Genomic DNA, 14,351 nt, shown 5'->3' with positions numbered 1-14,351 from the left:
ACGCGACTAGAATTTCTTGTGCTAGGGATGAGTCTGACATATAGAGCATCAGAAAGCCACTCACTCATTCCTACATACTGCAAAAGGGCAGAAGAGGCTAATATGACACTTTATTTTATTGTTCATGTGTAATGGCGATGTGTATAATTATATACCAGTATCACGTACACTTATTCGTGATAGAAAACAGTGCCAGATAGAGTGATATGTTTTGACTGAAGGGATTATAATGAATACCAAATAATGGAGAGCAATAAAATAAAGTGCTGTCAGCTAGTGTTTTGTACACTTTAGCTTTCTGGTGGTTAATCTGGTAGTATGAAAATCTCAAAAAGATTGAATATTCATAGCAATTTTGGCCTGAAGTATTATTTCATTTTAATAATCTCAACAAATTCAGAGAATTTCTTGATAGCAGCAGTTCTGAAGTGTTTCCAAAGAGACTTTTTTTGCCCCCTGCAAACAGGGTTCTTGTACTCAGTTGAATTTTCATTGCTCAAAAACAATGCCTTCTCCCCCAAACACCTGCATGAAACTGTTTCAGAAAATGCAGATGCAATGTTATAGTGGGTCATAATACACACTTAAGTAGAGGGATAAGTTTTGGAAGGCCAGAACCTTGGCAAAAATGTATTTACCTTGATGCCATCAGTTTGCAGGCTAATTAAACTAATTATTAGACACAAAATGCAGAACTCTCTAGTACTTACTACATCAATATAGGCACACAGAATAATTCACCAATCTTAGCACTTTAAGAGATGATTATGGTTTTTTGGGTACATGTAAACGTTTCAATCACTGATAATGAATTTTTTTTTTTTTTTTTGGCATTTAATGCACTAGATGCTCTTATCTTCAAAAACACAAGAAAATGTCAGAAGATTGATAATACTACAGATGTTGCCAAGGAACAAGACTGACCTAAAATTACAAAAGTATAAAACACAAAAAATAACATGCTACAAAGGAAAATTAGTACATAAGTACATTAAAAATTTTTTACAATAAATAAAGATTGCACTGTAATTGGCATTTAAAGTACTGTATGCAGAATATAGTATAAATAAACCAAAAACAAAATAATGTTGGTTTCCCCATGACTTTGGTATGGGAATATTATAAGCTAGTATAGGATACTGCATCTTAAGACAACACAGACCAAGCACAAAATCGCTATGATCGAGAAAAACCAAGTAGCAAAAATATACAAAAACAGAAGCAGGGGGATACACTGTGTCTGTTGCACCCTTTTGGAATATATTTGCACCTCCAACTCTTAAATGTCCCTGAGGTACGTGAACATTATGGACTTCATATAAATAATCCAATGACTTTGGGTTAAAATTGATTATCTCATGACTCAAAATAAACATGCAAGAGTAACACTTTGCACTCCAATAGCACCTGTTAATCAAGGATCTCAAAGCACTTACAAACATTAGAATCCCCATTTTATTTTATTTTATTTTTAATGCATGGGAAAACTGAGGCACAGAGAGGTAAAGTGACGTGTTCAGGTCACGCAGCGAGTGAGTGACAGACCCAGGGAAAGAATCTAGGCTCCTTGACCCCCAAACGCCCTGTGCTTATCACCAAATACCATTCCCTTTCCACACATGGCCAGGTCAACCCCACAAAAATAGGAACTACAAATTTAGAGAACTCTCTTTTGGGTTTTACCAGTTTTCATCTGCTGTTAGATTAGTATTACGTGCACTGAATTAAGATATTGAAATTCAATCACTTCATTGATACCTCAAAGAACAGCCTAAAGGCGAATCTTTCGAAAATAATGAGCTGACATATAAGAAGATTGCTCACAATTAGTGTAAATCATGGACAATGGGCAGAGGCACTAAACTGTCACCAGTTCTTGTCATATAATTCTGGTCAAACATAACAGAATATAATTAACTCTAGTGATTAGATTAGAAGTAGTTATATACAAAGACAAACAAACAAGTTAAAGCAGCTTTTAAAATAGCTGAACAAGGAAACAACTAACTATTGCACAATGCCCTCTTAAAGTTACTGCTATGAATCGACGTGGTAAAATCTACAATGCTCCATAATTTATAGGTGCATTTTGGTTACTTGATTTCTTAGACAGGCAGCTCATAGTGTTAAAATCATAAGAAATACAGATTATTAAAACATTTTAGATTAAAGTACACATTTTGATTTAAATGAGCTAAACACAGTTAAATAACCGAGTGACAATATAGTTGTTTAGGGCAGCCTTATCTGAGTGAACACATCTTCTGTATGTTGTGCGGTAATACTCTGAACAACACTGAAATCCTAGCCCTGTAACTACATACACTGTGATTCACGTTCACAGATATAGATGGTCAAGACATAAGAAGTGACTGGTGAATATAAATTACTAAACTGTAACATGGAAAAAAAAAACCAAAAAAACAAAAAAACCCCAAAGGTTTAAAAAAGACATCAGTGAAAAGAGAATAAAGGCAGATCTGAAAGTGTAAAAGAAAACATAAGAAAGCTAGCATTTGGTATCTGGTTTGTTTTTCTTCTTCTTCTTTCTTCTTCCTCTTCTTCCTCTTGTTTAAAAAAAAAATCCAGTTTAATTTCTTCCTAGTTTTGCATTTCAAAAAGGTGCACCAAAACACTGATATTTTTTTCCTAGCTAAATCTGTAAAACAAGAGAAGTATACAAATCAAAGAACAAAAGGGCTTAAAAAGGGGATTATCTGAATAAATGTGTGTATTAAAATGTGTAGCATTAATTAAATTCATACCTCTAATTTTGTTGGGTTTGTTTACTTCATTAAGAAGTACTGTAATATAAAGGCAAATAAAATGGACAAAGTTGCAAAGCCAACCACGATGAGGGCTGCAAACTGTTCATCAGTAGGCATCATGCTCTTCATTTTGGGATCATCTAAGCTCCCCATGTCCCCTGAAAGCATGACCTCACTTCGTTGTAATACAAAAGCTGCAGAGGGGCTGAAAGCTCCGCATAGCTCCTGAGAGGTGTCTAAACAGCGACGACACACACACACGCGGAACCTGTAGTCTGTGTTGGTCTGGAGGCCTGAGATTTGGAATGTGGCTTCTTCTCCCTTGTACACCTTCAAGAAAAGGAAAAGTCTTGCTCAATTAATTTACAACAATACTTTGGCCTCTAAAGCGATAATCATACAATATCAGGAGACTCGTGGTCTGGGTCGGTTTAAAAAAACTCCATAGCAACATCAACACAGAAAGGTATTTCTCCTAATCTGTATTTCATCCACGAAAAAGGTATTCCAATCCACTCTGAATAAAACATAATACAAAATTCAGTGACTCTGACACTGACAGAGATAAGGCACTGACTAGAACTGTAAATCATAAAGATGCATCTAGCTAAGTTTTAACACTAATTTAGGCTATAAATCAGAAGATGACTAAATTCTTCCAAAGGGCGCTATGATCTTGGTCCACAGAACAAATTAAGGTTTTTTAATGGAAACCATTAAAAAAAATAAATTGTACAATGAAATGCAAAGTTTCAGTTGAATGTTTTTGCCAACTGGATATACCATGTAAACAGTACTCCATTAAGCTATCCCACCTCTACCCCTAATAGGTAAACACTATTCTGACTTCTAATTCAGTTTTAACTAGTTTTGCCTGTTTTGAAGTTCATATAAATGTAATCAAGGAGTATGTACTTTCTTGTACCTATGAGATTCATCTATGTTACTGAATTAGTAGTTGTTACTTTTATTGCGAAGTAGTGTTCTATTATATATCTATACCTCAACTTATCCATTTTCTTTTTGATGGATATTTGTGTTGTTTCCAGTTTGGACTTTTTACCTAATGAGACTGCTACTTCTGTGTATATCGAGGACTTAAGTTTTCTTTTTCTTGGGCAATACCTAAGAGTAGAAGTGCTGGGTCATAGGACAAGTCTATATTCAATTTCATGAGAAACAGTTTTCCCAAGTGATTGAATCACTCTGAACTCCTGCTAGCAAAGTATTAGAGTTTCGGTTGCTCCATACGTCCTCACCAACATTTGTTATTGTCAGTCTTTTATATTTCAGCCATTCTAGTAGGTGAGACGAGAACCTCATTTGCATTTCCCTGATGCCTAACAATGTTTCCCACATTCTTGTGCTTACTGGTTATTCATATATTTTCTTTTGTGAAGAGTACGTTCAAGTCTTTGTCCTATTTTTAATTTGTTTGCTTTTATCAATTTGTGGGGGCTCTTTATATAATCTAGATGTAAGTCCTTTGTTAGACATATGTTGTGAATACTTTCTCCCAGTTTTAGGGCTTGCTAATCATTTCTTGAGTTTTGGATATAGTCCAATTTATCACAAATTATCACTGAAATAATTCAGTGATCTCTCTTAAATGTTTCCTCTCTGTATGACCAATCCGTTTTTTTTTCCATTAAAGATCTGGAATGTTTTCTTCCCCTTTGTTAATTCTAATTACTATGAGGCTTATTACTACACGTACTTAAAAACTATGAGTTTAGAGATTACCACCCTTGAGCTGACTGAAGCTATTAAGAATCTTTGAAGGAGGGGAGATTTCACAAGGTTCTCCTACCAAAGTGGTACTAATCCTCAAAAAACCTAAGAGGAAATAAAAATTTATGGCTTATATTAGACCCAGTGACTAGAGATAGAAAAAAACTAGCTGAAATTCAACCAAATCAATAAAAGATTGGTTGATGAGTAATTATACAAGAAAGTGAAATTAACTGAACCCTTTCTAAATGAGTGGCACTGAGTTAGCATCTGTGAAGTGTTTAAAACATGTCTGGTACACAGTAATTGCACAGTAAAAGTTAGTTATTATTATTACTACTAGTTAGAACTTAAAACAACTCCAAATATATTCTTAAAATACAACAATTAAAAGTGAAAGATATAGGCATTTCAGCCTAGTAACAGGCCACCTTAGTAAAGCTGTCAATTTTGCCCATTAATACAAATCTTATAGAAAATAAAGAGTACTTCCAACAATCTCTACTTTGTCCAAAATACTTACCAGCTATAGAGTAGTGAGAATCTACAAATGTTTAGTGCTTCTAACGCCTGGTGTGTGAGCTTCTACCAAGAAGCAAGACATCCCAACAGTGAACGCAAAGGTGCTGACCACACGTTTAGTGCTGGGCAAGCTGACAGACAGCAAAAGGACCTCACAGCTTAGAAAAGGGACCAGACTTCTAAAAGGGACCAGAATGTTCACCCGACATTCAGCCTTTTTCTTAAAATTGTTCCTCCCTCGTTTTCGAACCTTATAAGAACATTTTAAGTGTCTTATTTATTGTACTTCTGTTTAGTTACATAAGCCCCAGGAAAACAATTGTTTCTCATACTTTTTTTTTTTTTTTAGATTTACCATTGTTTCTGCTATTCTTTTCATAAGATTTTAAGCATGTTCTTGGTGAGTTACTTTGTTTCCTTAAAGCTTGTGTGCTATGTGCCTTAGCAACTGGAGTTACAGATGTAACTGGGCCGGAGCAACTAAGAATGAAAGAAAACCCCAGGCAGTACTGAGAGGCTGCTCCTTTCTTGCTGTTCACTGTTCCAGTGATGAGTTAAATGGATATTTCAAGATGAGCTCGTTGTCATGAGGATGGCCTTGACCCACACACAGCCAGCTACTCAAAGAGTTCAGACTGTACTACGACGAAAACAGTCTATGAATTATTTCCCAACAGTGGGTAGTCTCAGGAAAATAATGGTATACATTTTTATTTTCTTTAAAGACATCTTTTAATTGTGAATATTCTTTACTTTCTTACTTTCTTAAATTTAAATGCTCAAGTTGGAATTTTCTGAGATAAGCCTATTCTTGGAAACTGCTGAGACCATTGATGGAGGGAATGATTTGCAATCCATGTAACCAGTGTGCCAGTCTGATGAAGCAGGTCCCTCCACACTTGCCATCTGCACCGTCCTAGGTCTACAATTCATTCTGATTCTTTGGTGGTGATGAAAACTGGGATGTTTATCAAATTGGAGAAAAGCTGCCATCTATGCTTTTGCTCCAAGGTTTCCTGATAAGCTTCTTTCATTGATTCTTCTGGGGGCCACATCTCTTGAAATATTTGTTATACCTATCAAAGGGTGAAACAGTGTAGCTGTCAAAGCTCTTCTTTCCCTCTGTGCAATCTGGAGGAACTGGAGGAAATGGGTCTGGTCTGGTGTGGCCACTGGGAGGGAATGGGCAGATTCTTCTGAAGCATAGGAAGAATCAGGATCCCAGTTATGTCCTTGCTCTGCCACTTTCTAGGTTTGTGAATTTGGGCAATTAATAGCTTTGAGCCTTAGTTTTCTCATCTCTACCATGGAAATAGTTAACAGTACCTAACCTAACACCAAGAGTGATTAAGAATTAAAGGAGAAAATGTATGTGAAAATGCTTTGTGAAAGAAATATGCTGGAGATAAATCACTTTTATCAAATTTAATCCTCCTGATTACTCTGTCAGGTGATTTTCACTTCCATTTTAGAGATGAAGAAACTGAGGATCAGAGAGGCTGTTAATTTCTTAAGGTCTCATAACCAATAAAGGGAGCGATGGACCCCAGACAAGATCCCACTTCTAACTAAAACACCTCCACTGGCTTTTTACCACTGGAATCACCCGGCTCTGCTTGCTTCATCCCCTTGGGTAGGCAGTGATGCCATCACCACTGTGCTCTACTTCATTCCTCACCTAATGAGTACAGTGTGACATTGGGTCCAGTTTTTTTGGCCTCTGACCTTTGACTTTCTACTATCTCCCTGGTGTGTCCATTAAACACCTTCCAGATAACCCCAACTCTGGTTCCACTGCCCCAAGAGGAAAGCACTGCCTTTATGATTATGAAGAACAGTCCCCCACCCAGCCTGTGCTACGCAAAGACTTGGGCAACATTTTTGTGACGTGGCCTCTTAGTGTTTGCCATCAAATAATGACCTTACTGCAGAAAATCTATTCCCACAGAAGTTTGAGAGACTTTTGGAAAGTGGATACAAATATTCATTTAATATCTATTTAAGTGATTTCTATGGTTTCTGTAATTTGCACAACTAGATCCCTTTAAGAAAGTTGGCCCAGAAGTATATTTAATTTCCCAGAAACCCAATTCATGAAATCTTGAATAGAGACTTTATATATTAATTTTGATGGCACTTCTCAACTCTAACTCCTTAGAGTGAAGATCTCTAAAAATGTATTTTGAAAGCAAAAGTATGCTACTTTTCTCGTACCATTAGGCAAAAAGCTTAGTGAAGGAAAATCAATATACAATTGAAGAGAACTTCCTTAAATGACAAGTCCAATCAAAAGTGAGGCTTTAATTTGTACATCTTTTTCCTTTAGCCATTCTTATGGTTTTAATTAGAATAGCTCCCTTCTTTCACAAGCACTGCCGGTACAACGCTAACGTATCTTTTTAAAAGAAATATTTATGATAAATATATTGTATGTAAGACTGTGTTCTATTATCCCCACAGCAACCAGCACAATGGCTTGAACAATGCAGATGCTCAGTGAATGTCCTTTAATTAGAACCCTCAAATACCCAATAACAGATATTCTTATACCACACTGTTTGAAAAGAGGAACATTAAGTATCAGGACAGACCACAGAGGCAACAGAGGTGCAGCCGTCATTGTAAAAAATGGAATCATTAACAATGATTAAGTTGTTTTAGGTGTATTGATAGAAAATGCAGAGTTTCTAACATATTTTAGAAATAGTCAAAAATGCTTATTAAGCCTTTAGGATTAATTCTTAGCTAAGGAAAAATTAAAACAATCCTAGCACCCCACTTCCTGAAAATCCTGATTCCTGAGGTTTGAGACAACTAACTCGTTTTTGTGTAAATGATCAGTCATGGTATCACAAAATCACAAGGTCCTCAGGCCTGCCCCTCCCAAGGCACGCCTTCACAGGACTGTGCAGCTGTCCGCATCGGGGTGGCAGGCTGTGACTCTTACCCTTTGTTTTCATTCATTTTGACAGGGGCACCATTACGGGCTTTTCCTCCTGCCTCAACCCAATTTAAAAGGCAGAACTCCACTTAAGATTTTGTTTATTGGAGTAACCAATCATAATATCGCAATAAATATATAAGCAATATTACTTTTACAAAGACTATTTCTGTCCTTGAATTACAATATATTTTAAATATGATATACAATATATTTTAAAGTAATTTTGACATTTTCATTCCAAATGGGAGGATTTAAAGTAATACCCAGATAAGCGAAGTGAAAAATCCGTGCCGTGACCCTAATTCAGAACAAGCAGCTGTGTAGTTGAAATCCTTTAAACAGAGAGCCTCTAGGGGCAGATCATTGGAGGCTTGTATCTGGACAAGTGTCTGTAATGTCTTTACTGATGTCACCCCTCTCCCAAAAATTAGAAAGGGAGATATAACTGCACAGTGTGGTCATTTACACAGCACCTTCTCATGACTGAAAGGATCTGATTTTTGCAGTAATCCTGAGTTACAGGATTAGTGTCCCCACTTTTACAAGACAGCGGAGGCTCAGCAAGGTGAATTAACTCCTCCAATACCATGTGACTATGGGAAGCACACCTGACCTCTCACTCCTTCAACCCCACCCCCAGCTCAAGAGGGAATCACTAGCTTGCAGGTGTCCTCTGTAGAGGGTGCAAGGCTGGGCAGGCATTGTGTCTCTGAGCCAAAGAGGGCAGGCAAGGGTAGTTACTGAACTGCTTCTTGGGGACGTGCTGGTTTCACCTCGATGGGCTTATACACTGAGAGCACTGCCTATGCTGTTGCTATATGCCAGGTATCTCTCACAGTTCAAAGAACCAGCAGGTTTTCCATAAACATGGTTCCTATACCTGGACTCCATGAAATTGAATATAGATTTGTTTCATATCAAATTTTAAATGAATGTATGCATAAAAATTTTTCCAGTATAAGGGGTCATGACCTCTGTCAGATGCTTAAAGGGACCTGTAAACCTAAACAAATAAACAAACAAACAAATAAACAAAAAACCCTAATCAGTAAAATAAATGACGGCTTTTAAATATCTCCCTCTTGATCTATTTTTATTTTTCTTTGGATCTGATCCATGGAAAACAAAAAAATGTGTAATGAGACAGTCATAGCCTCACTGTTTAGCTTCTGTTAGAGAATTAAATTGAAAGCCATTAAAAAATATGTAGGGTCTGAGACTTTAAAATAGTTCTTTCCAGAGAAGTTCTCTTCTCACAGTACCTTATGTGATACCATTAAGAATCAATATACGTCCAGTACTATATCTAAAAGCGATACTAAATAGAAACATATTTATACAGAGATGCCATCAAATTAAATATGGAGCTCTATGTTTTCAGATGCTTCAAAGGTCTTCTTAATGCAACAAATATAAGCATCAAGAATATTAATATGTCACAAATTCTGCCTCCTAATTGTTAATTTCTTGCAATTTGCTACCTTTTTCTCACCTCAACGTTTACATTGAAATATTTTTATAAAAATGATTGCTTTCTAAACAGGGATATGACTATCATTTTTCTATATGTACTAAACTGTTATATCTTGTGCAAAAAAAATTGGTCACCTGCATATGCATACAATTTTCATTATTTTCAAGAATGCTTTATAACGCTGCAAAGTTTAAGCTTCTTGAAAAAGGCTTGTGCTTAGAATATTTACGTGGCAGAAAAGTCAAATCAATAAATGCATGCATCCTAATGCAGAGTAAAATTTTAAGATTTAATACTTTAAGTCAATAGATGGTTTCATAATTAAAACCAGCTACTCACCCCACAGCATGATAACTGAACAAAAGAGGTGAATTGGCTAGAACAGAACCAAGGCAAAGGTAAAGTCAATGTTTCAAACAAAACTACAAAAAAGGCCTTGGTGCTTGCCATATGTTGCTATAAAAATAAGCTTGGGGAGCAGAAGGACACCGTACTATTACAAGTGATTTTTTTCACTTCTAAATATCACTTCTAAACAAACCCCTACACAGAAGTTTTATCACCACTGTAAGTATAAATAAGTAATCCTGTTCCTTTGAAACTGCCTCTTTCATGCAGGTAAGAAACATTTACTGAGTGCCTAGCTACATGCCAGTCCTGAGAAAATAAAAATGAGTAACACAGCCCATATATTACTGATCCAGTCTGATTACTGCTGTGACTGTATACACAGTGCTCCCTGAGAACCTATAACTGTGGTGGGCTATGCTCAGCAATGATTACCTCTCATTTTCTTTTGCTTTGCTTCTATGAATTCAAAGCCTGTTATCTCTGGACTATAATTATTTTAACCATTACTCTGTACACATAATATAAATAGCTTTCATTCCCTATCTTGTGTCCAGAACAAGTGAATGAAGTACTCAAAAACATCATGTTTAACTTAATGCTTATTGAATAGGGAGAAACAAAAAAACTCAGTACAAATTGTCCCTGACTCAACTGTGGCTTTTCATGTACCACTACCCACCTTAATCATTTCTTGGTAAATGTAGGGAAGAAATGGTTATGTGAAGAACGCTAACTCCTATCTACTGAGCCTACCCTGTAGTACTGTGTTTTCACCTAATTTAACAAGAAACTCTTGTTTGTAACTGTTTACAAAAAATATATTTGGAGGCGTATATGGGATTGCATATTATATTAGTATTTATATTTCCATTGGCCTAAATATATAACATTAAACAAATAGCTGGTTCAAAACAGCCAATGTCTCAATAAAATCTAGATTAATAAATGGATTTATCTATATTTGGCAATGCCTAACATGTATGGATTCTGACCAAATAATGCTGCTTTTTAAATATAAAACAGTGATCGCTGTGCTTTGAGAACATTTTCCCCAAGAACAGATGGAAAAGGATGGGATGAATGCGCAATGAATGTATTGTTGGTAAATGAATTATTGTTAAGCGTCAAGTAATATGTTGTGAAATTTTGTAACACTTTGTCTTTTAAACATTTTTACATTGTTATGGAACTCTGCTATCTGAGCTGAGACCCTGAAAGCAACCATATCTTTTTGGTAAGCTGAAATGATTACACATGTAAAATTATTTACTTTGAAATGGGATATATTGTACAGGATGAGATTGAAAGTGAAAGGAAACAATAATTTTCTTACTTATATTTAAGAGGAATGATGGAAACTGGTGACATCATCCACTGACGTTATTCAATACTGGTGGATGTCATAGTTAAAATACAGTTTTTGCAAAAATGTGCTTAAAACAATTCACTTTTATCTGACACTTCATAATTAAGTACAGTAAAATGTACCAAAATTTTCTTTGATTAATTTTTATACATTTTATTTGCAATGATTATTATAAGGATCATCAATCAGCAATTTAACAAAGACTGACTCAAATTATTTTCTAGTTGTTTTGTGTATCTGGAGCCTCGAGAACTTAATAAAGAATTCTTCACAAATTATGTTAATGTTTCAGAAGACAGGCGGCCATTTATCTTCAGCTTTCTGAGTTTGATACAAATGGATGCTTCTATTAAAAGTGCTGATAAGGAATGGGCCTCAGCTTTCCTAATGGAGTAATGGTGTTATATCCTGATTTCACATAAATAGTTATTAAGTTCCTGAGAACATTACAGAAACTTACAGAGTATCTAATCTTTAATCGCCAGTGCTTGATAATGTGTGGTGGCTTTGGAAAAATCAAGGATCAAAAGGGATATGAAAAATAATAAAATTCTTCATCTGTCCATATTCCAATTACATTTTCTCTTGCATGGGTTTGTCATGTGATCTGTACAGCCTTGCTTTGCTACTCAATTATGGTCCATGGACCAGCAACACCATCATCACCTGGGAGCTTGAACCCTTACCCCAGACCTACTGAATCACAACCTACTTTTAACGGGGTGACAAGCAGTAGCCCAGAGATTCTGAAACACAGGCCTCAAGAGTCAATAGGTCATATTCCTTATCCTTCTGTTATAACTACCATTAAAAAGGCAGACAGGACATAGGCTTCAGTGGTCAGCTTGAGACTACTTCCCCTCTATAGTTTAGTTTTCAATTATATATAGTTTGATATTTGCAAACATCACTGCCAATATCAAATACAAACACAGTACTTAAAACTCTATAAAAGACAAGATTATGCTTGAGAACTGAAAATTTAAGATGAATACCACCACATACAAAATAAAACATACACCAGGGCTTACATACCCTAAAGCACTAGGTAATTAGTGCATGTTAAACAGTTTCTACAATTGATTTTTAAGAAAAATGTAGCCCACTAGTCACGGCAATAGGCAGGGGCAAGGAGCAAATCTGACTCTGATAAGCCACACATGTGTCACGCACACTGGTTCTCACCTGTTTGTACTCAGATTCTCTTCCAACCAATACCTGCAGAACGTAGGTGACAGGGTCGCCTTTCATTGGTGGTACCGTCTCCCATAAAATTTCACATGAATTTCCTTCCAACTGTGTTACTCGAGGTGCTGAAATACAAATCCATATATCTAAGCTCAAAATAAAAGCATCACATTAAGTCAACATTTTGATAATATTAGAGAGTGTAAGAGTTTGCACCTGCCCTGAGAGGGGAGTTTATTTGCCCAGCCCGCTATACAACCAGCAAGGTAACCTTTAGACGGAGAAGATATTCCTTGACTAGCAAGTCACTTGGTGAAAAATTCTTTGTTCATTATCCTATTAATAACTGTTAGGCCTGGACTGAATTTTGGTTATTTTTTCAATAGCCGCTGAGAACCTTCTACGATTAGGCTCTGAGCCAGGTACCTTGGGGAAAGCAAAAATAGGTACAATAAAACCTGCTTTCAAGGAAATTAAGATCTGAGGAAAGGGGAGAATAAGGTATGAGACAAGTACAAAAAAGAAACATAAAGCAGATTAAAGTGAGAAGTACAAGTATAATGTTATGGAGTCACAGAGAAGGAAATGCCAAGTCTGTGTGAGAGTCTAAGGAAGATTTGAGGAGCAGTGACATGTGAGGTAAGTCTCAGAGAAAGGACAGCATTGAAAGCCTTTAAAATTAAGTTACTGTATATTTTTTAGTTTATTATTTTGTAACTCGAATGTGTAACTGCTCTCTGAACCTCTTTATTCTTTAATTTCTAATTATATGAAATTAATTCTTTAGAGATAATTGTTTCTACTTATAATTCTGTACAATAGTGCTTCAGAAAAATAAAGGTTTTCGTTAAAAAAAAAAAAAAAGTTGGAATTAGTTGGCCAAAACACCAAGTAATTTATGAAAAAAAAAATAAGTAAGGAATCTGATCAGACTAAAGAGACCTCCCGCTTAAGACAGCACTTTTCTGAATCTAAGGGGAAAAGGAAGGAGACTTGATCATGTGGCAGTGTGAGGAAACTGTCCTAAAGTAAATGCACCATGAAACACAAATGCCATCAATTCAGTGTTTTGTCTTCCACAAAATGAATTTCCGCTAACAGACACACTTTGAGAGGCAAAGTTGGTGACAGAAAGGCCCTTTAAGTTTGCTAACTGGTAAACTGGCAAACCTTCCTCGCCATAACACACCTATTGGCACAGCGTGTTCAGGAATCTCTTCTGTTAATGCTGAAAGGCAAAGCTGTAGCAAAGGGCTGGGGCACTGACTGTCCAAGTGACCCAGCAACGCCTTGCATGTGTCCATCCATTTATACTAGTTTCTTAGACACATGAAAAAACAATTGTCAAAGAGTTTCTGGACTGCTGAGGGAAAAGGCATTTACCATAAAGTGCCCTGCAAGAAACTATGGGAAACAAACCTTCACAGGATTCAAGCCAGACACTGACCTAGGTCCTGGAGTCCCCTCACCCTCTCATAATGAACTCTGCTCTGGTGGTGGCCGACATATAGCTCTTCCACGTGGAAGTAGTGAGTCAAATGGCCTTGCTCCTTGGGCCACTCACATATAGGATCTTTTGTACAGGTTGTACTCACAACCCTAGCCACCCAAGTACGATAGCACACCCTCACTTTTACCCACAGAAAACCTGGGTCCAGTGGGCTGCTTATCTATCCATCAGCCTCGGGGTCATTCTGGGCAGCTTTATAGAGCTACCAGTGCTGCCCACTCCCTTCAAAGACAGGAGTACGGACCTTCACAGGAATCACACTACTGGGGTGAGTAGGGGCACAGCTCAGGAGTCCGTGAGGGAGCTGGGCCTAGGCCTGAGGCTGGGGGAGAAAGGCTGAGCCAGCCTCACCCTGTGGCTGTCGCCCCTGCCTTGAGAGCAGCTGTGCAGAAGCCATGATGCTGTGGTTGGAAATGGGAGAAGAGTGCTCAGGAGATCCGGTGGAGAGAGCCTGGGCAGAGCTGCTTTTGCTCACTCCCTGATCCTATGAAAGGGGC

The 14,351-nt window shown here is 36.9% G+C and overlaps 1 protein-coding gene across 4 annotated transcripts in view; it reads right to left on the bottom strand.

Moving 5' to 3' along the window:
* Nucleotides 1-771: 771 nt before the first annotated feature.
* The window catches only part of FNDC3B (fibronectin type III domain containing 3B), a 295,959-nt gene continuing 282,379 nt past the window's right edge, over nucleotides 772-14,351 (bottom strand). For all 4 annotated transcript variants that reach the window (XM_025046052.1, XM_006910837.3, XM_015588553.2 and 1 more), the window contains exons 25-26: nucleotides 12,342-12,469; nucleotides 772-3,098 (exon numbers count right to left, since the gene is read on the bottom strand). In XM_025046052.1, the coding sequence (XP_024901820.1) occupies nucleotides 2,787-3,098; nucleotides 12,342-12,469 (440 nt within the window). In that variant the 3' untranslated portion in view covers nucleotides 772-2,786. The remainder of the gene's footprint in view (nucleotides 3,099-12,341; nucleotides 12,470-14,351) is intronic.

The sequence above is a fragment of the Pteropus alecto genome, unplaced genomic scaffold, assembly GCF_000325575.1.
Source record: "Pteropus alecto unplaced genomic scaffold, ASM32557v1 scaffold33, whole genome shotgun sequence".
NCBI classification, from domain to species: domain Eukaryota; kingdom Metazoa; phylum Chordata; class Mammalia; order Chiroptera; family Pteropodidae; genus Pteropus; species Pteropus alecto.
This window is presented reverse-complemented; position numbering and strand designations above follow the sequence as displayed.